Below are 23,051 nucleotides of genomic sequence, written 5' to 3' on the forward strand. Positions count from 1 at the left end.
GTACTGTCATCACACAGTCTATATAGTTGTCTTAATGTAAATATAATGTGTACTAGCTTTAGCCTATTTATATTTATAGAGATGCTGCTTAGGTTTATTCTAGTCTTTACTTTTGTCCTTTTAAACATATAGCCATTTCAACAATAGCCATTTCACTCTTGATGTGACTTCAGTAGGCTTCTTGGGAAATAGGTTACATGATCTTTGACAAGTTTTAATATATATGAATACATGAACAGATCACCATAGTTTACCTTAATCCCACCTCTTTTGCTATTCTGTCTCATTTGTATGGTAAGACGCAGTGGAGGTTTACAAACGTAAACATTTATTTCCTACAATTTGAGACCCAGAAGATGTCTTTGATTTTCTTTAAATTAGTATGTACCTGCCTTCTCAAAGATATGGGTTGTTAAACATTGATGTTGTGGGTCTTTAAGCCCACATTTCATATGATTTCTAACTATATAAACGTAAATTCGACTATCTATATTAAGTACACTAGTCAATTGTGCAACAATTGCTGATAGCATGGTTAGTGATTGATTACCATAACATTGTGAACAAAGGAAGTATGACTGATTTCAGTGGATAGTGGGAAAGTAGCAGTAAGTCATTTAGATTTTAGTCCGTCATTTTGTAAGCAGAAATCACGCCGAACCCGAAGAGGGCAGCAGTGAGTGATCGCCATGCTCACTCTCCCAACACCGACGAAGAAGAAGTTCATGGAGCACTTTCCAATCGTGGAAATGGCGCTACGCGTTGTGGAAGCCTGAAGTCAGAGGGAGCATATCGTGCTTGTCAGTCGATTGAAGCGCCCAGAGGGCTCTACGCATGAGAAGGAGCGGATTATGACAGAGGGGGAAAGTAATCGGGAGATTCGTCAAGGAAAACAAAACACTCGTGGCTCTGATAAAGCCGTCGACATCCTCAGACAGGTAACTTAACGTCGGTAGCAGCTAGCGGCACATTGCATCACGTTCACACGCGTAGCTGAGAGAGATCCAACGGAGCTAGCTCACCAAACTCGCTTGTGTTGCCTAAATCCTCCTAAAAGATTTAACGCCACAGTAAGAGTTGACCGGTCGCTAAACGAAGATCGGCTGTACTGCGATGTTGACACTGGCTACAAGCTAGCTCAGTGAGTTTTGTGTTGCTAGCCTAACGTTACACTACAGTAACGTTACGTTTGCACTGTTCCAGCTAAAGCTAAAGCGAGACCACTGAATTGCCTGTAACGTTGCTTAAATTACCAGATTCAAGCGATGTTCGCTAAAGACAAGAGTAGTGTGATGTTGGTTCTGGTGAAATAGTAACGTTTCTCCAGGTTGTCACGGAAGAACCAACGCTAACGTACTCAATGCTTTGCTAACATTAACGCGAGCTAATAACACGAAAGTAGCAACGTAGCTCCTGTAGCTAGCCGCCCAGACTCAACTAGCATTAGAGTTAAATGTTAATCAGCTAGTTAGTTGATTTGTTGGAGCACGTATCTAATAAGTTAACGGCACACTTAAAGTGAAATAAGTACTACCATGTATGCATATATCTGGGCCAACTATCTTAATTTAAATGGTGAACTCGGATAAACTGTAATTCTGCGTGACCTTGCAGGCTAACTAGGTAGCTCACTAATGAACTGAAAGAAGTGTTTACGTTAAGGCAGCTACCAGACCTTATTCCGCACTAAATAACATTAGCATATTAACCATATGTTGCTATTGTGGCCGGTGTTTAACAGCACTGTACATTGCTAAAGAAAGAGATGGTTGGTTTGTTTACATCATGTCAAGCAGCAGTTGATGAAGCTAATCTCCACTCTGCAGATGCTAACCGAGCTCAGGTTAGCCAGTTAACTGACGTTTAACCCTCCACAACGTCCAAATATCGTCTGATACATTTGACAATGACATTTGAAAGTTGCATAAAGTGGCGAGAGTTATTTACGGGTTGTCACGCGCTAATACTGACACACGTGAACGCTTGATGTTTTTGCTGAAACCAGATTTGTTGTTTTAATAATGTTAATTGTCGTGGAATCTTTGCATTTGTCAATAGTCTGTAACATAGCGGCCACGCTTTTAAGTGCATCAATGTGCCTGTATAGTTGGTCATTTTTATAATTTGTCCACATGTTGATTTCACGTCATGGCATGTGGCAGGCTCGTTGCGCGGGAGTTCACTTGAATCCACTGTGTGCTCTGCCCTGTGGTCACAGAGGGCAGTATTGGGTCTAATCTAGCACACTGAAACTGACGGGCACATTTCTATTCAGGTCGATTTAGCCTTGAAAGCTCCACAGTGTCTACCATACTGCTGAAGATAATATTATCTTGTATGAGCACTAGTGCAACAACAAGGCCGATGGGCATCATACACATTTACAGACTAGAAATGGTAATAACAAAAGCGTAAATAGAAATCAACACAGGGTACAACACAGGGTAAAACATGTGCCAGAGTTAATGACATCAGCTATAAGCAAATCTTTAAAAAAAAAAAAAAACACACACAAACATGTTTTAACATGTTTTCAGATAAGTGTTGTTTTTTTTAGCTTAACTTAAATAATTTAAATATAGGCATGAACTTTGTTATTCTCAACGTGTGAAGCTGGCAACTATGTAATAGTTTTGTTTTATTCATTCAGTACTGTTGACATATCACGGTTTTGTTAAATCGGAACAGATAAAAAGATTTAAAAAAAGATAAATTAAAAATGTATGGGCATCATCAGTCAGTCTGAGAGGGGTTCAAATAATCCACTGGGGTTTCTATGAACAATTATTTGAATAGTGCTTTATTCTAGCACTTTATCAGAACTCAGTGTCAGAAGTCACATCTGCAAACAGATGTATGTCCTGGGTCGTTGTTGATTAGAAAGCAAACCCAGTTGCAGGACCAGTTGTCAGCAAGGTTGCTGACAGCGTGTTTCCTGACAACTGTGGTTTGAAAGAAAGACCTCTTTTGTGCTGTAAAAGCCTGTCGAGCAGATAAAGCCCAAAGTAGATTTATAACGTAGGAAGCGCTCAAAAAGAGTTTTTCACAGGTTATCATTGTACTTGAACTTATTGATGAACGTATCTAGGGCAGGGTGTTTCTAACATACTGTATATCCTGTGTTGTTGTTGTTGTTGTTTGTACAGTGAACAATGCATGACCTGACTGCCCAAGTCACCAGCAGCCTGCTGCCGTTCCCAGAAGTTACTAAAGATGCTCTCGGGGAGGATGAGATCACTCTAGACTCTGTGCTACATGGGAAGTTCACTGTTGGTAAGCCTTACTGATCAATACTCCCTATAAATGTATATTTTCTTCCCTCCATCCTTAGTTGCAATGGCAAATAGGTACACAAGTAAAACAGTGTAGTTTCAAATGACTGATGTGCTAAATTGGATTGCTCCATTTAAAATTAGTGATGCTTAGATTTAAGTTGTGTCTTAAGAACAGCTTTTACAAATGGCTGCAGGTCGCATGTTAACTCATTAGCTGTTTACTTCTGTTTAAATGGAACCTAGCTTGGTGATAGTCCTGGATCATAACCCCCTTACCTTTCATTTCCTTGTCTGTGTGAAGGCCGCAGCGGGCTGGCCTGGCTGGCCTGTGGCGCCCATTTGGAGGTTGTCCATGCAGTGACAGGAGAACGTCTGTCTGCGTACTGCTTCAGCGGTGGAGGCGAGCACCCACCCTGTGTCCACGCAGCCAAGGACTTCAGCTGGCTCAAACGGTCAGAGCTGTCTCTTACTATTCATGTCTTTATCACTCTTTGATGTGGATTGTAATCAATCGAAATTAACTATTAACTACTACTAGATTTTTAGATATTAATGACGGTGCTTAGGAAATGTCAAAAGCTAACTCCTTTACTGTTTTTTATGTTACTAGGTCTGGATTACTCGTTGGCTTGGAGGAAGCAGAGGGCAGCGTGCTGTGTCTCTATGACTTGGGACTGTCGAGGGTGGTTAAAGCTGTGGTTATACCAGGCAGGGTGAGTTGGCGGCGCTTCAGGTCTCCTCTACTCTTATCTGGTAGAGTTGGTCTCATGCTTTGAATGTGAATGCTAAATTCTTGGAGCGACATATCCCAGGTTTCAGTTGAGTCATTAGAATATACAAAATGATTGAGCAGTCCAAGGAGGTAGAAGATGTTTTTTTTTAAGAAATCAGACATATTTTTCACATTGCTAACATTAAGAATTGTGTCTTTTCTCTTGTAAGGGAAAATAATTGCAAGCAACCTGACCCAGACTAATGCTTGCTTTACAAGTCTTTACAATGAACTCTCAGAAAAAGAACTTAACACAGCACATGCAAATATTTAGGTACACTTTCAATACATAGTAACACCTCATTCCTTGACGTCAGCTTACAGCTTTATATTCTGGTTATTGACATTGTTCCTTAAAGATGAATTTGTAGTTTTTTTTTGTTGTTTTAAGAGCAGATTTTTGTGTCGGCTGATAATAAAGTAGAGATTGATAAATTCAAAATGTGTATTTACAAACTAAAAACATATCTTATCCATCCAAACCTCATCAACATCTGTCTTTTTTTTTCCCTTCTTTCCTCTTTAGATTACAGCTATTGAGCCGTTAGTGAGTTATGGCGGAGCAAGCACTTCGACGCAGCATCTTCACCAGAGTCTACGCTGGTTCTTTGGCATTGCTGCTGTTGTAACGGATCTCGGTCATGTTCTGCTTGTGGACCTCTGTCTCGACGACTTGTCCTGCAGCCAAAGTGAACTGGAGTCTTCAGGTGATTAGCTTGTGTGACGAAGCGCTGGGTTTATTTGTGTTTGCATGTTTATGTCTTGCTGTATGTTTTTTCCTGCCACACACGTTTGTTTCTCTATCTAAAACTATCTCGCTTTTTTTATTTTCTCTGCGTTCCCAGACCTGCAGGTAGTGACCAAATCTCCTGCCGAGATCCCTCGGCTGAGAGAAGTCAGCACCAGGCAGGGCAGACATCTTTGTCTCCAGCTTCATGGGCCCAGTGGAGTTGGAGCCACAGCTCTGCAGTATATCTCCAGGACCAACCAGCTGGCTGTGGGGTTTTCAGATGGACACTTACAGCTGTGGAACATGAAAACCCTAAAGAAGGAGTGAGTTTTTGTATTTTAATACATTGTTATTTTAAGAATTGATAGGTACATTTTAAATACAAAAAAGTATCATGTGTATGTTAATTTGTGTTTGATCTCTCTCATGTGTAGATACCACTCCCAGTTAGAGGGTGGCAGGGTGCCTGTGCATGCCTTCACCTTTCAGGAGCCAGAAAATGACCCCAGGAACTGTTGCTACCTCTGGGCTGCCCAGTCTTCTCAGGACCTGTAAGTCTTACATAAGAAACTCAGTTTCACTATGTTCTTTGTTTTGAATATTAACAGGCAAAGTCATGGCGTCACATAGCTGCTCCACTAGCTTCTGTAACTCAAATCAATATCTCATTCATTTATTTCATCAGTCTGAAATAATGAAGGGTTTATGGAAAATAGAGTTTGTTAAAGGCCGCTAGAGATTGCTTTTTATAAAATGACCATGAGGTTTCTTACCTATGGAACAGGACCTGGACGTTCGGCTTACATTTTGGCTCTATAAGCATGATATTCTTGTAAATTGACATTATTTGTGTTTCTAAGGACTCCATCGAGGCAAAGTGTGTGTTTTTGTTTTTGCCAACTTCTTATTTTTTCCCTCTGCTTCCTCTCACTCCCACACAGTGAGGGAGATATGGTCAGCCTCCGCCTGCTTCAGATGGCCTTCAGTGAAAGGAAGTGTCTGACTTCTGGGAAGATCCTCTATGAGGTCTGTAGTGCCTAAAATAATGACTCCACACATTGCACAAATATTTTCTCTCCATTTTCTTCCCTTAGTGAAATCTTCACTTTGTCTGGTTCTGTCGCAGTCCTAGCAAATCTACTCTACAATTACCTTCCTTATTTACTCTCCTCCCTCCTTAACTTTGGGTCTTTCAGGGTCTGGAGTACTGCGAGGAGCGGTACAGTCAGGACTTAAGTGGCACAGCTTTCCCTCTCAGGACCCAGGCTACCAACACCCGCCTGCTGAGCTGCCAGACCATCGAGAAGTTCCGACCCCACCCTGACAGGGATGACAGCATGAATGAAGGTTAGCCTGCTTCCCCTGAAACTACCTATGGAAGATATGAGTATGTAGGGAGCCAATTAGTGCAGGTTTTAAGCATTATTAGTGCAGGTTTTAAGCATTATTAGTGCAGGTTTTAAGCATTATTAGTGCAGGTTTTAAGCATTATTAGTGCAGGTTTTAAGCATTTCCAATCAGAGTTTAATGGTTAATGCTTCGCCATTGCTAGCGTTGTCAAAGGAGTAATAAGGGACAATTGAAACGGTTATACCATTGGGTGATCTCATTAAACTGTTTCTATTACCACTATCTACTGCACGATGGAGAAAAGTTCTACTCTTTGTCTCCCTTTTTTGCATACTGTATCTACTTCCTTTCAGTTGTCTTACCTGCCTTTATTTTTTTTAACACTTCAGCGATCATCCACACTTTTCTCCCTTCCTCTCTCTCATTCCCTCCTCCCTCATCACCCAAATTACAGTTGCATCTCCGGACACCAGTGTGTCTATCTTCAGCTGGCAAGTCAAGGTCTATGGTCAGGGAACCCCATCTACCTACATAGGGATTTTTGACATCAACCGTTGGTACCACGCACAGATGCCAGACTCTTTGAGGTACCGTGGAGACTAAATTCATAACTTCATAAGAAGCTTCTTGGTTGATTTACTGTGACACTGTTTTTCCACTGTGTGTTCTTGTCAGAACTGGAGAGTCTCTGCAAAATTGTCCCTACCTGGCAGTTTGGTCTCTGGACCCAGTGGTGCAGATGGTGTCTCAACATGTCCTCCTGGATGTGGTGGTGCACGAGCGCAGCCTGAGCAGGGGCCTGCCCTTCACCTGCCCCCCACCAGAACAGTACTTTAACCCCACCACATATAACTTTGGTAGGTGGAGACAATATATGTATCACAATATATCAATATATCAATATTAAATCATCTTCCAGGTCTGTCATTTTTCCAGGTTCTATCGCTGTGTATTGATGTTACCTGTTTGTATAAATCTGGAATTTTCTTGTGCAGACATGCCCGGGTTTGTAGTTGAAATATAATTTTACTAATACGGTTAATTTGTTTTTTCCCCCCTTCCATGTTACAGATGCTACGTGCCTGCTCAACTCTGGAATTGTGCACTTCACCTGCTCTGGGTATCAGAAAGAGGCAAGTCTCTTGTTTTGATTTTTCTATCAATACAAATTTGTATCTCAACATAAATTTTATGACATTCGATCCAAATTATAAAAAGGTGAATTTGTCGCTGTATTATATCAGTGACTTATGAACAGAACGTTTGGTTTTTCTTCTCACTAATGTGCAAAGCAAACTGAAACCGTGACCCAAACACTGCAGTACAAACCAAAATATGGGATTGTTGAACCGTTGCACCACTAGTTTTTATATCATTTCAAACGTAGACTTCAACCTACAGCCTTTTCTTTGTGTTCTTGTTTTTTAATTAGTATATGATGTTTATCACTGAGACTACACAATATTTACTATTGAAGTAGGATGTAAATATGTGAATAATGTAAGTAGGCTTCTATTACACCGCACCATCTTCATTGACACCAGACCCTGAGCTTTTTGAAGAAAGCTGCTCCCTGTTCCAGTGACATCATCTCCACTAGCTACTCTCGCTGTCTCATGTCCGGCCTGCTCTCATCTCGCCTGGCTGACACTCAGGCTTCCAGCCTCTCTCAGGTACACACACACACACACACACACACACACACACACACACCACTAAGCTGACATCTTGGTCTCCAGAAGTACTTATTGACACAAAGGGGTTCTTGGTGCTTTTGAATGCTCTCTTTTAGTTTACATTACAGAAATATGTATTCAGAAGTTTTGATACTAATTTGTACCTTTTGTACCTTTATGTTGGACCCTCAGGAGGAGCAGCTGGATGCCATCTTGTCAACAGCGGTGGAGACCAGCTCCTTGGGACTGATCACTGGCTGTATCAAGCAGTGGACTGCAGAAGGTGAGGACTCATTCTTATTTAACTGTCAAATTGTTTCTTATATTGCTGATCAAGACTCATAGCAACCACGCCCGCAAATATGTGGTGAAGACGTTGGCTCAGTGTTTCTCTCTCTGGCTTCATCTCACACATAGACACTCTCATAGTTTTACATCTTTGCTAAGTCCCTCTACATAAATAAAGCTTATAATTCTGTCCCTCTTAAACAGAACAACCGGGCTCTGCACTGAACCTGCGCTACATTCTGGATTGGGCCTGGAACAAAGTGGTTCACACCAAGGAGGAACTGGATGGCATCTGTATGTTTAAATATCATTTTATACTTTTAATCAAATTACATTCTGAATTATATAGAATGTTGTTTAGACAGTAATTATTATTTTTTAATTTTGTAAATCCATTCTACACAATACTAAAAATGATAAAATGTTTACTTTTTTTAACATTGATCAATTTTGGATTTGCAAGGTGATCTTATTAAGTCTTAATAAATGTAAGTGTTTGTCAAGAACTGGACATCTGACAAACCTTATATTTGGCAGCTTGTGACCACTCGGGTGATGCATTTGAATATTTTAGATCAAATATGTTGGCACGGTAAATTCAGGTTAGTGACTACTTCATCTTTTACAGTACAGTATTATTTAACCAAGGAGCAAATGTCCGCCTTGTCGATATTGTAAATGATTCGTTATTTACATGGTGTGCGTGTGCGTGTGCGTGTGCGTGTGTGTGTGTGTGTGTGTGTGTGTGTGTGTGTGTGTGTGCGCGCGCTCTAGGTGCACCGCTGTTTGACAGCTCATCCAACTTCACAGACCCTCAGACCATGCAGCTGCTCCAGCACAGCCAGAGACTGCTCAGTAACCTCAGCACCATCTTCCACTGTCTGCTCAGTGAAGCCCAGGAGCTCACACAAAGAGGTGCAATATCCTCACAGTCACATGAGCAAGCGTTATGTTTCCCTGTGATGTCAGTGAAAACAGGTTCAGCCAGCCCACAAACCTGTTTTTCTCATTTCCCATTTGTGTTTAACTGTAAGAAACACTCGTGCAAGTGTTTTTTTTAATGTCTACTGATTTCAATTAAATTGATATCGTTATGGTTTGATACACTTTAAGATATATCTTTGATCAGCCATATCAAGCAACCAAGAAGTTGTTGTTTTGCTTATTCTTTTGTGGTGCAGGTCTGGCGGGTCTGATGAACAAGAACTTGGTTTCTAGTCTGATTTCCAAGTACGCTCAGGTGGTGCTCTGGTTCTGTCGTACCGGTCTGCTGCCTGAAGGATCAGGTAAGCTGTTGCTGGCATAAACATTATTTGGGAAACCTTACTGGCAATTTCACACAAAACAATTTCTCAGAGTAAGTGAGTAAAGTTCAAGGCCTTAGCTGGCTGCATGAGGTGTCGCTCATTAAAAGCCTGGCTGCTGTAAACAATTATTCATTACAGTTAAGGTTCTTTTTCTTTTAATTTCTTTTGTAATTGTTCTCCCCATTAGACGACGATGCTCTCCAGATCTCCAGGCCTTTCTACACTCACTCAGTCATCAGCAACTATTATACAATACGCAGAGAGGAGCTCACCAGGCTGGCTAAGTGAGTATTCTTTGCTTGAAGAATGTTACATAATATTCCACATCTAGGACTGCAGCTAACCAATATTTTCATAAATAATACCTGTTACTTTTGGATGATGATGATAGTCTGAGTTGATCTAATGCCGACACACTCCGTGGTCTCCTTAGGGGCAAGTGGTGTGCAGACTGCCTGATGATCGATGGTTTGGTTGGCCAGTGTGGCGAAAGCTTGACCAACCTGTGGAAGAGGGATGAGGGTGGGACAGGGCAATACCCACCACCTACATTGCACGTAAGCATGATTTTATTATGTACCGTCTAATCTATATCAAATCGAGTTTGCATCTGTTGCTTTTATCGTGTGTGAACAATTGAGTTTATACCTCTTTTATCCACAGGCCCTGTTGGACATTTATCTACTGGACAATATTGATGAAGCTGCTAAAAATGCACTCGTATCCTTTAATTATTAATGTCATAAAGTCATGTTAATGTCAGCCATGGCCAGCTCCAGGATTTATTTTTTCAATTCAGGGGTTGCTGCTTCAGCTGTTTATTTGCTTGTTTAAAATATGTTTTGTGGGTGTACAGCTCTAGGAAGCCGTGTCACTGTTTTAACATTACACAAAAGAACGTATGTAATGACTCTTATTTTAATCATGTTGGTTTCATTATGTAAAAACAGTCAGATTTAAGATCACAGCTTTTATTAGATTATTTATGATTGTTTTCCATTTATGTTTTTGCAGTTTTTTTAAGAACTGTAAAATGAATCATCCAACATTCAAAACCATGTTAAGATTTCAATCAAGTAACCTCGGCCATAGTTGTAAATCTTACTCTCCTCATGATACACTAGATTAAGCCTCCTGCATGTATAAGCCTTGACCTGTTGTTCCAGGTGATTTACCTGCTGCTCGATGTTATGTACTCCTTCCCCAATAAGGAGGGAAGTTCAGTGGAGTCTTTCCCCCCAGCTTTTGCAATCCCTATTGGACTTGTGAAACTAGTACAAGGCCTCTGGCTGCTGGACCATCGTGACCACCAGGTACACACCGGCTGAATATTTGACTGACTTTTTTAAGATGTCAATTTGAATACAGAGAGGTTGTGCCAGACAAAAGAGTTTTATTGTATTTAAAGAGAAATGGAACATCAGTATTAGCATTTTAACATTTGTATAAACATGAATGATACTTACTATTAATATTACGACCTCTTCTGACAAATTGTATGCTTTCTTTTTCTTATTTGTCCTGATCAGAGTTCATTCGAGTTGCTCCTGCATCCAGCTGCCTCTCAGTGTCAGTTTGAGTGGCAGCATGAGCGTGTCCTACAAGCACTGATGTGCCAGGGCCAACACTCAGTCGCACTACGATACTTCCATGTTACGAAGCCCCCAATTTCCTCCACCTCCCAGGCCAAACTCTGTTTGTCTGTACTGCTACACAACAGGTAAGAGCAAAGGGAAAAGACACTGTGCAGCAATACCAGCAGTTTCTGCTGTCGGTAAAACGTATGCATATGTGAAACACGGGCAAGAAAAAGGCTTTTTGTTTAAGGAAACGAGCATGTCGGCAATCCAATGACTCGTTTTATCTCTGTCTTACCTTTTATTAACGCAGTGTTTCCTTCCAGGTGTCTCATAGAGGCGTGGTCCCTGCTACGGCAGCACTCAAATCGCCTCAACATGGGAGAGCTGCTGGGCTTCCTGTATGAGAGCTGCCAGGAGCTGGGCCTCATCAAGGAGCTGCTCAAACTGCCCCTGGGCCTCACTGAGCAGGTAGGAGAGAGATGAGAGAGATTTTAAAAACCTAACCTGTCATTATTCTGCTTTTAAATTCACCTTTCCTGGTGTTTTTGCATATAAAGTGGATGCCTAAAACTCTTGGGCTTGTGTTTCAGGAGAGTTTGGAGAAGTTTCTCCAGGGTACAGGTGGTCTCCAGAACAGAGAACTACTGATGGTTCATTACCTTCAGCAGGCCAACTACATTCCTGCCCTGCAGCTCAACCACAGCCTCAAAATGAACATGGTGGTATGTTTGACACACACACACATGCATAGCATTACACTAATTCTCACAGCAGTATCTTGATATACAGTATGTGACATTTATAGTATTCAGAATCAACTGTATTAATGAATTGTTATCGATTTAGACATGCTATATCCAAATATGAAATTCCTGTGCATCACTGTCACTATATGATTATATAGAAAGAAGATACTTGCATCCCATTCGATTTATAACCACTTCTCTGTCTCTTGCTTCTTTGTTCCTAGAATGAGCGAGACCCAAAGCTTAAAGAACGGTCCAACACCAGAAACTTGATACTGGACCAGTATGGCAAGGTATTGCCCAGAGTCCAGAGGAAACTGGCCATGGAGAGAGCAAAGCCCTACCAGCATCCCTACGCCGTCCACAGAGAAGGTAAGGAGACGCTCAACTTGAATTCATGTGTGTGTGTGTGTGTGTGTGTCTGTGTGTGTGTGTGTGTGTGTGTGTGTGAGTGAGACAAACTTACTAATAGTTGATGGTAACATTTTTCTTCTTTGCAACCATAGTGTCTGTTATTTTAGTTTTAGTGTAATGTAAACAACAGCTTCAACATTTTTACAAATCTAAATAACATATTTACACACGGCTCCAGTTTCCCGGCCGCAGCCACTGTCGACCATCACCAAACGCTCCGCCAGTGAGAAGGTGATGTCGAGGGCCGGCTTCATCAACAATGTCCTGACCAAGATTGAGGAGGTGTGGATGGGCAAAGGAGCTACACCACAGTCCTCCCCAGCCAAGAGGTGAGCATGCAGTACCAGAATTGCATCTAAGGGGGAATTGTTTTTTTTAAATTATTTTAGACTTGTTTGATTATTTTCTAATATTTCAATGTTGTTTCTGCCAGCCCCTGGGCAGCTGGTGTTCAGAGCCCCAAGACCTCCTCCATGGCCCTCTCTGAGCCCTTCCTGGGAACTCCCATCACCATGACAGCCAAACGAAAGTCAAGGTACTCTACACAGGATAGTTTAACAGGATAGTTTAATCAGTGTTTTTGAACATTACTACTACGTTTAATCACACTTAAGAATACCAGCTGTTTTGATAATTTACATCACAAAAACAATTATTCTAAAATAATGACTTTCTTCATTGTGAACCAGGCTGATGGACTTGGTGGTTCACCCCTCCTGTCAGACCCCTCGGCCTCCTCTCAGATCTCCCAACTCCTGGGTTTCTCCAAAGAGCATCAGCAAGGCCCCTGAACTCAGTCTGCTGCAAACACCGCAGGTTGTCAAGGTGAGTAAGAATTTGACACATGATCCTTTACCCTGTCGGGATAGTTCAAATAAGTCGAACGTTGTATTCCTGGAGCTTGTTGATATTGTCTTACACTTTTCATGTTTTTTTTTTCTCTCAGCGAGCTCGGGCCTTGGCTGCTTCTGGCCCTGTGTTCTCAGCCTTCACTCCCCAGTCCATCCTGCGCAGCAGCCTGAGGCCCACACCCGTCGCCACCCCGTCTGCTTCCCCAGGACGCTCCATCACCCCCCCACTCCGCAGCAAAGAGAGCCGGATCACCTTCATCGAAGAGGAAGAATCTCCTGAACCGGAGAAAGGCATCCGATGGACCAATGGGGTAAGACCAAACACTAGATAGGAGTGGTGTGTTGAAAACAAACACACAAAAACTCACTAGTTTGTGCTTACTAGTCAGTATCGGCACACTTCTCATCAATTATCCTCATCTTTGTTCAGCTGGTAGGTTTGGTTTTGTTTCTATGATAAAATGTATTTTGTAATCCTCTTTGGAACTGTTTCCTCTCTAGATGGCAGCAGACAGTGAGATTAGCCTGCTGACCAGAGGCCCCATGCTGTCCAAGGTGACACATAAGACCTGGTCCTCACAGCCTGCTGAGGAGGAAGAGAATGGAGACGAGTTAGAGGAACAGCCTTGTGTGAAGTTCTTGCCTCTAGAAGGTGGTATTCCCTCCCCACAGCTGAGATGCTTTGAGAGTGAATCATCCTCCATCCATGAAGCCTCTCCAGAAACTCAAGCACAACTTATCCTGAGCTTTGACTCCAGCCAGATATCTGTACGTTCAACAGACACCACTCTAGAGTATTATGATGCACCTCTTCCTGATATGTCAGAGGACCAGGAAGTGAAACAGGGGCATACAGCTACAGAGAAGGAAGAAGAGGTAGTGACGGTGAACATCAAAGAGCTAGAGGAAAAGACCTCACCAACCACTGAAGAAACCCCTCTCCTGACATCCGAGGACATAGAGAGGGGAGAAGAGGAGGTGAAGGAAGATGAAACAATTGAGGGCGTGGTGGAGATTGGTCTTGAAGAGGAGATGAAAAACAAAGAAAATGTTCAGTCCAAAGAGCAGGACAAACAGGATGTTGAGTCAGTTAGCGAGCATGAAGATGCTGCACCTCTTCACCAGGTGGAGATTTCTATTCACAATCAAGGTAATTCATTTGCAGAATTTCCTCTGAGTTTTGTTTCAACTTTTTTATTATCGGTGTGTTGCGTCACACCAGTACTGCCCAGCAACAAAATATAAAGACGTGCTATGCTCTGATATTTAATGTTTTGTATGCTACTAGTTTGTAACCAGGTGACTGAGAGCACGGGCTCTGGCCCTGAGGTTGAATCTCCGGATCTACGAGTGGGACAGGACGTCCAGACAGAAGCCACTGAATCCACAGAGTTCACTGAGTATCTGAAACCGTCTGCAGCCACTGAACCCACAAATGATCCAGAAGAGGAACTGGAGCAATCAACAGGTCTATTTTTAAATGATCGATTTATACTGTTAAAAATCACAAGATATTACCACCTCATATTAGACAGGTGATTAATATAGACAACACGGTGTAACGCATGGCTTTTCTGAAAGTCGTTTGTTTTATTACATATTAACCAACGCATTATACCAAGTTTACAATGACTAAGATGTTATGATTCTGTATTGTCCAACAGATCTGACAGAGTTTGTGCAGAGACATCTGTTTGGCAGCGATCTTCCACTTACCCGCTCAGGAATCCACAACACATCACAGACCCAGACGTCCTTCAACAGGTCTGTATCCTTTTCTCTTCACTATAACACGATTAAAAGCCATCAAAAACTCCATTTCTCAGATGTTTATAATTGAATAAGAAAAAAAAAGTCTTCCATTGTAACACTAAATATTTTGAACTCTACTGTTTTTTTGTTTTCTTCAGTAACCCAGTTAAAGTCTGAAAATAACTAATATAAAATAACTGTCTGCTACTCAGAAATTGTATCTGCCACTTTTGAAATCTAAATGCGAGTATAACATTTAGATAAATGAGGCATCATTTAATGTAAAGAATGTTGTCATTCCGTGTTTGATATATTTGCATAAAAACATTACATGCATGATCTATTCCAGTGTTTAATTACACTGGGGCTTTCAGGGGAGCTCTCTTTTTTTGGGGGGTGGTACACACACATGTATGCACATTAATGAATGCGCCCGCCTACGCGCAAAAATATCTTCATTTAGCCAGCAGAATAACGGAGCTCTTGCTCTGGTTCCTGGGCTCGAGCCATAGTTTGCTCAGGGTTTGTAGGTCATGAGTAAAATGAATAATTATTTTATTTGGTTTCACTTTAAAATATTATTTAGGTCATAGTCCATATTAATACAAATATTCTAGTTTATTTTGTTAACTGTGTACATATCACTATAGACGTAGACATTTGGTTTCCTTTACTTGCCCTTTCAACCGTTTATTATTTTGTTTTTCACAGATTAAAAGATATTCTCTTTTCTTCCAGTGAGTCACCAGGTGAGGTTGAAGTGGAGGTGCAGGCCGCTATTGAAGCTCCGCCGGTGTTCACCAGCCAAATATCCACTGCCTCTGTGACATCCTCCGAGCCAACTGGCACAGACTCCCACTGTAAGGATGATTGTACTCTCATGCACATTAACACTGTTACAATACCGCTTTACTCATTTTCTCACACACCTGCACTTTTCTGCTCTCTTTTTTTTAATCTAGCGGTTGTGAGTGTAAACGATAGTGAAGAGCTTTCTAGTCCTGTGTCTGAGGAGGAGGAGGAAGAAGTAGATGAGTCTGATCAAGCTGAGGATGAGGAGGAGGAAGACTCTGGTAGTGAGGTGGAGATCATTGAGGAGGTTCAGGGTAATGGGAGGCTTCCACCCCTCCAACCCAGTTCAGTCTTTGAACAGCAGGGACACACTCACTTCCTGCCAAGTCTGTCCGAGCAGGAGGCTGCGGAGTTCTCTCTGATTACACCCGGTGCAGAGATGAAGGTAACAAATGTAGAGCTTAATCAATTAGTCAAAGTTGTGATAGACATTGTCATAATTTTCTGACGTTTTATAGACTAAATGATTAATCAGTCAATCAATCACAAAATAAATCAAGGAATAAATTATTCTGTGTGTTTGCTCCATTAAAGTTGGTAGATGAGGACATGGAGGGTGAGGTGGTGATGGTGAGACTCGGGGCACATGAAGAAGGGATGGAGGCAGATGAGGATGAAGAGCAAGGATCATCATACTTGGAGCTCAAACCCTCTACTACTCTACTGGTACCACTGGAGCTTGTGGAGGGGCAGGGTGGCCTTGTCGATAGTTCTCAGCTGGGTCTCCCTGAGCTTCAGCAAACCATTGTGCCGGATGACCCGAGGTCTGAAACTCACAGCGGCTTTTCTCTGATGCTGGATATGGACGAGGACAGGGATGAAGAGGCCGACACACTGCCTATGGAGAATGATCTACAGTCCTCCAACCCTCCTACCCTGTCTCCAGCAGTGGAGGCTATTGACGAATTTGAGGCCAACACTGAGGTTATTGTTTTGGGAACAGATGATCAGGATCCTCCTCTGTCTGGAGAAGTGTCCGAAGTGGACCAGAGTAAAGAGATGGACACCTTGGATGGAATTGAGGTAGATGGAACGACAGAGTCAGAACTTGCAAAACTAGCTGACATTCAAACTGAAAACACTGGGGCAAACCATGAGGCAGGATATGCTGAAGAACAGAGTGATGCAGACCTTGTAACGTTGGTTGAAGTCCATGAACCTGCAGGTCTCTCAGTCTCTGGACCAACTCCAGTGGGAGAAGTCCCTGCAGTAATGTTGGCTGAAGATCATGAACTTGAAGGTCTGTCACTATCTGGACCAAATCCAGTAGGAGAACTCCAAGCAGTGATGTTGGCTGACGATCATGAACCTGAAGGTCTGTCACTATCTGGACCAAGTCCAGTGGGAGAACTCCAAGCAGTGATGTTGGCTGACGATCATGAACCTGAAGGTCTGTCACTATCTGGACCAAGTCCAGTGGGAGAACTCCAAGCAGTGATGTTGGCTGACGATCATGAACCTGAAGGTCTGTCACTATCTGGACCAAGTGCAGTGGGAGAACTCCAAGCAGATATGTTGGCTGACGATCATGAACCTGAACGTTTTTCGGTGTCTGGACCAACTACAGAGGGAGAAGTCCCAGCAGTAATGTTGGCTGGCGATCAGGAACCTGAAGGTCTTTCACCATCTAGACCAAATCTAGAGGGAGAACTCCCAGCAGCAATGTTGGCTGACCATCAGGAACCTGAAGGTCTTTCACCATCTGAACCAAATTCAGAAGAAGAACTCCCAGCAGTAATGTTGGCTGGCAATCAGGAACCTGAAGGTCTGTCACCATCTGAACCAAATTCAGAGGAAGAACTCCCAGCAGTAATGTTGACTGGCGATCAGGAACCTGAAGGTCTGTCACCATCTGAACCAAATCCAGAGGAAGAACTCCCAGCAGTAATGTTGGCTGGCAATCAGGAACCTGAAGGTCTGTCACCATCTGAACCAAATTCAGAGGAAGAACTCCCAGCAGTAATGTTGACTGGCGATCAGGAACCTGAAGGTCTGTCACCATCTGAACCAAATCCAGAGGAAGAACTCCCAGCAGTAATGTTGGCTGGCAATCAGGAACCTGAAGGTCTGTCACCATCTGAACCAAATTCAGAGGAAGAACTCCCAGCAGTAATGTTGGCTGGCGATCAGGAACATGAAGTTCTTTCAGTCTCTGGACCAACTCCAGTGGGAGAACTCCCAGCAGTTATGGATGACAAAGATGCTTCTGCAGAGAAAGATGCTGCCGAGGAGGAGAAGACAGGAGAGGAGGAGGACAAACCAACACCTGTTGTGGACGAGGAAGAACCTGAAGAGAATGGGAATGATAATATGGACGCAGATATAACCCCCAGCACAGAGACGGCAACTGTCGTGGAGGAGAAGCAGCAGGACCACAAAGCCTTAGCAGAGACAGAAGATGATAACGGGGAGGAAATTAAGATGGAGATTGAAACAAGAGGAAGAACCAGGGGAAGACAGAGTAACGATGTTAAAGAGGAGAAACCTGTGAAGCAGGTTAGTCAGACAGAGGTACAGCCCGTGCCAGAGACGCCCACGTCTCAGAGGAAAAAGAAAGCTCCTTTCACCCCAACACGAAGGATCACGAGAGGGAGGACAGTTTCCTTCATCTCTCCCCTCCCAGAGGAAGCGGAGGAGTCAGACGAGGATGGGAAAGTGGAGGAGGAAGAAACAAGCACTCTGTTACCTGCCTCGCCTAGTCGTACACTCAGAAAACGTAAACCGAACATAGAGACTAAAGTCCAAGCTAGCCCACCTCGAAGAAGTACTCGCAAAGCTCAGATAGAGCCTCCTAATAACAAGGTTGAAGAGGGGTACGCCACGGATAATGACACCACAGTTGCATCAACCTCCAAGGCCTCTTCTCCTGCCAGACGGCGAGGTTCCCAGAGGGCCACTTCAACAAGGACCAGCCAAAGGACCCAGAGCGAAGATGATGAGGAAGAGGCTGAGGTCAAAGATACAAAAGTCTCTCGACGAACAAGCTCCAAGACTCCCACACCGGCCAAACGCAGGACCACTCAGGGAAACACTCCGAGGAGGTCCAGCAGAAGAACGTTGAGTAGCAGTGAGGTGGTGACAACACCGTTCGAGATCTTGGAAGATGAGGAGGACCAGGTGGAGGTCTTTGCTTCCCCTATCAAACGCAACTCCAGCAAAAGTCGGACAGAACCCTCAGAACCATCCCTGCTAGAGGAGGAAGAGAGCAAAAAACCTTCCAGCCCCGGCAGGGCAACTCGACAGTCTAACCGGATTACCCTAAATGTCTATCCACAAGTAAGTAATCTATCTCTTTTATTTTTCTTCTGCCACCAGCAGCTTAATAGCTCACTCTGTCATTCGGTCGGTCCAGAAAGTTCCCCACACCTTTTGGCGGCTGAAATACGGCATATAGGTCAAGTGTGTCTTTGTGTTATTGCCAGTAGACCTTTTCCAAGGAGTGTTCAATAACACTCATGATTGCTGCATTCACTTAGCAGAGACCCTGGTGTTGTACATGCTGGCTCACTGGAATAGCTTACTGGGACACTTTAACTAGGCCATCGTTGATGTTATCAATTTCACCTGTGCTTTTCCTACTAGGACATGTCAAAATGTGAAAAGGGTCCATTGACAAAAAGGGGGCTGTGTGAGACTGGCATATAACAAAAATGGAGCAAAGCTTCTAAACTGATTCACGTACAATGAACCGCCTTAGACTCTTGAGGGAGACATCAACGCACTCGGTAGAGTTCCTTTTTCTTTGGTGAAGTTTTGCCCCCCCCTATACTTAAGCCTCTTCCACTTTCAAAACTCATGAATCATCTATCATAGACTCTTGTGTGGATGCATGTGCTCACATCGTCGGTTCTATAGCGGATAAGCAGATGAGAGAATGTTTTCTGTCGGTAAGGTACTGAGGTTGTAAAGCTTCATCTTATTCACCATCATCTGATGTTGATACATATCAAGCCATTTTTGTTTGGTGTTAAACTGTCAACTGACTTTTCTATCAAATGCATATGAGAAATAATTAGTTTAAACTCATATCTTTATCAGTTTCACCTTTTTTGTCTGTTTTACATTATTCCATATTACATGTTGATAAACCCGATCCATCCATCGTTGACCATTAATGACATTTCACACTCCCAGGTGAAACTGGTTCCTCTATTACTTCCTCAGAGTGCAAGGAAGATAAGAGGAGAGACTGTAACTGAACATTTGAAAGGAAGTAGAGAACCAGAACTTAACAGCAACAACTCCCGTCGACCAACTAGAAACAAACTCTGGGATCACCCAGAGGAAGACCTTCCCTTACTGGATTCACCGTTGGAGGTGGATTCTGAAACTCCTGTTGCAGACGCCCTCATCAAGAGACTTCAGGATGAGGACGAAAAAGAAGACGGTATGTATGAGGCTGCATACAGATATCTGCATCTTAGTCCCTGTAAGATGTTTGTCATAGAATAAAGCAGCTTAAATGTCTGGACATAAAAGTGTAAACTCTTTTTCTTTTTTTTTCTTTTTTTTTTTTAATGCAAATTACAGGAGGAATAGTCGTCACAAAGATGGTAAGAACCAGCAAGAGGAGTACGAAGTCGTCAGTAGAGCAGGTTCACTCGCTACTTCCTTTGAAAGACAGCCTGGTCCCTGAACCCGAAGAGTCTAGTCCAGGCGAGCATTCATTCATCTACTCCCCCTCACGAAGGAAAACAAGAGGTGAGCTTTTTATCTATTTACCTCTTTGTCCATTCATTCATCTGTCATGGTTTTAACCCTGTGTTGTCTTTGTGTCAGCTAAAAGAGCAGAGTCTCCTGGCCCGAGTGAAGAGTCTGCAGCACCTGTCACTCGCAGCAGGAGAAGAGTTGTCAAAGATCCCTCTGTTGCTCCTCATGTAAGTGCCTCTGCTTATGAGGCTGGATTTGTGTTTTAACCAGAACATAGTTCCTCAAGCATGTAATCCCATGAGCTCATTGTTAAGCTCATTGTTTATTCTTCCTCAAAAACTAAAAGTTAAAAAACCCTTCCCCACTTCCTACCCCCCCTACTTCCGGCACCCTTGCTCGGGCCACACCCATCTCAAAGCTCGACATTCATTTTGATCTCAACTACACATCTGTAACGTTTTAATTACCAAATCTTGCGTGTTTGAAACGCTGTTGCGGTCACAAAATCGGTCCATAGACATGCACTACACTTTAGAGTGTTAATGAATGAGATGTCTTTTGAAAAAAATGTTTTTGTTTTATTTTGTAATCATTCTTTTCAGGAGGAAATTGCTTCAGAAGATCTTGTGGAAGTGGAGAAAGCAGCAGGTGTTTCTAAGACCAGAAAAGCAGTCAAAAGAACAGCAAAGTAAGATCCTGTCCTCAGATAAAGACCTTATGGACCCCAAAGACCGAGGATACAAAAAATAACTGCTTATTTTTGAGGACAATTTGCACTCAATGGTGCTCTGTTGGTTTGGGCTAAAGAAAATCACTCCCTGCTCAGGTTTTTGTTTTTTCTTCACTTTCAGATCAAAAGCAGTTTTGGAGCCGCCTCCCATAGCGGTGATGGACCTGATCTCACCTCTGCCCAGCCCAGCCGATCCGATCCCGCGAGCACTGAAGAGGATTATAGAGGGAGACGCCCCGACCTCAACCATTAATCTTCGACGCAAACGCATAATGGACACCGTTTTCACAAAACCTGTCACACGGAGGAAGAGACTTTAAGGAGGTTGGTGGTGGTTTTAACCAGTGAACCTCAGACAGCCACCGTACAATTAGAACCAACCTCGGTCAGGAGCTGTCAAATAATAGTGTATGCCTAAACTCATGATGGTTCTATTTCCTCAAATGCCTCACAGTGCTGTGGTTCTCTTTCTATATTTACTTTCCTGCAGGACAATAAACAAAAGCAATGTAGGCGTGAAAATCTATTTTTTAGGTCAAAACACACCCGTGGATAGCAGCGTGAGCGAGGCATATATTTTTGGAGTTTACACATCCCGCTCGTACTAACTGGATTTCACTTGATATCATATCTGTTGCCATTTAGTGTTGGACATTTTGCAACGCTCCTCGTAATCCACTTAATTCTCTGGAGACAGAACGGCACAAGGGAAAGCAGTCAACGTGGGCTTTTAGAAGCTTCTATTAATACAAACAATGACTGAACTTAACCTGCCTCTAATAAAGAGGTTTTATTCACATTCTCTTTTATTTCTGTTTTAGGTTGTTGTTGTTTTTGTCACTGTTTACTTTTTAGACTTTGAGGCCTGCTGGTTTTCCATTTAAGAAGAAAAGCAACCAACCGAGTGGAGATGACAACATTTTTACCGATACATTTGTATATAATCTTTTGCTATGTTCCAAATAAAGTTAATAAATACATCCTTAAGAATTATGCTCTTTTTGAAATTTTAACTGTCTTGAATGTGTTTGATCATCTGTTTAGATTGCCTGTGCCATAGTCTTAAATTTCAGTCGATTTGTGTGATTTTCTGAGAGAGGCAGACACGGACTTGTACACTAATCAGATTTGGACTGTTTCTCTATGTTATGGGGATGTTGTATAGTGTGAAAGAAACAAAAAAAGACTTGCACAGCGGTTTGGCGTTGTTAAAATTGTTTTGGGACATGTTAATAGGCTTGTTTTAATTAAATTAATGTCAACCACCATCTGACACATAGGCTATTTTCTGATGAATGTATGTAGAATGTCTTATTTTTGATGACTGCTCTTTGATAAATATGGTAAAGCTTGAATACTTCTCGTGTTGAGTGGTTCAATTCAATTTACCGTCTTCATTGCTTGTGTTTGTTAGTTTGGTGGGGCGAAGGATGGCGTGAATAGAGCACAGAGCCTTTTTCTTTCTGTCTGAGCTCTGCAGCGAACCACTGAAAGGAGATACAAGCGGCTAATTATCCTTCACAATAGCTGAGACCTTATCCTGCTGGTGCCTCAGATAATAGATGTCCATCAAACTCCATCTTGGATGTCAGGTTATGGGTAATATCAGAAATGTAGCTGTTACGGTGATGTTCGATTTCAGAGAGTCACTGAAATGTTGACATAAATGTAGCTGTAAACGTGTGTAACCTCCCTGGATGAAATTGAGCCGTCTCCCTTCTATAATTTATCGTGGTAGAGAAGGTGAAAATGAAACCACCCTTATCTCCGCAACGCCACTTCACTTACAAAACACCAGGGTTGGGAGTAATAACAAATTAAGAACGTCTTTTGTCCCATATTAAATACTGACCTTTATTTTTTTATTAAAAAACGAATTACTAGTCATGCTGCTAGTTAATATTTTATTGTAGCTTGTAGCCGTGTCTACTACACCTCCTGTTTTAGTTTAGACAAGTGTTCAGGATCACATCCACCTTTCAGCAAGTAAACTACATTTCCATGTTTTCAGTAAAACTTCGAGGCATTTCCTGACGGGCTTAGATGGACACCACAGTCCCTGTCACACTGACCTGATT

General features: G+C 42.5%; 1 protein-coding gene across 2 annotated transcripts; it reads left to right on the forward strand.

Moving 5' to 3' along the window:
- The first annotated feature begins 722 nt into the window (after positions 1-722).
- Positions 723-22,328, forward strand: ahctf1 (AT hook containing transcription factor 1). 2 transcript variants are annotated; one of them, XM_076109788.1, is made up of 40 exons: positions 723-938; positions 3,147-3,273; positions 3,577-3,727; positions 3,886-3,988; positions 4,574-4,754; positions 4,893-5,100; positions 5,212-5,328; positions 5,719-5,803; positions 5,974-6,124; positions 6,582-6,714; positions 6,803-6,984; positions 7,199-7,260; positions 7,672-7,800; positions 7,996-8,086; positions 8,296-8,385; positions 8,866-9,006; positions 9,273-9,377; positions 9,586-9,682; positions 9,832-9,955; positions 10,062-10,118; positions 10,565-10,711; positions 10,928-11,118; positions 11,302-11,446; positions 11,569-11,700; positions 11,949-12,096; positions 12,317-12,467; positions 12,572-12,673; positions 12,828-12,963; positions 13,085-13,300; positions 13,491-14,139; positions 14,278-14,457; positions 14,654-14,753; positions 15,480-15,601; positions 15,704-15,978; positions 16,128-18,869; positions 19,728-19,980; positions 20,124-20,294; positions 20,373-20,470; positions 20,846-20,931; positions 21,095-22,328. In XM_076109788.1, the coding sequence occupies exons 2-40, from the start codon at positions 3,153-3,155 to the stop codon at positions 21,291-21,293; spliced, it is 8,571 nt and encodes a 2,856-aa protein (XP_075965903.1). In that variant the 5' UTR covers positions 723-938; positions 3,147-3,152; the 3' UTR covers positions 21,294-22,328. The 2 variants fall into 2 exon arrangements, with proteins under 2 accessions (XP_075965903.1, XP_075965904.1); XM_076109789.1 differs by having other exon boundaries at positions 19,758-19,980.
- The last annotated feature ends 723 nt before the right edge of the window (positions 22,329-23,051 follow it).

Source organism: Anarhichas minor, unplaced genomic scaffold, assembly GCF_050575085.1.
Source record: "Anarhichas minor isolate MPS153535 unplaced genomic scaffold, ASM5057508v1 ptg000042l, whole genome shotgun sequence".
Lineage (NCBI taxonomy): Eukaryota > Metazoa > Chordata > Actinopteri > Perciformes > Anarhichadidae > Anarhichas > Anarhichas minor.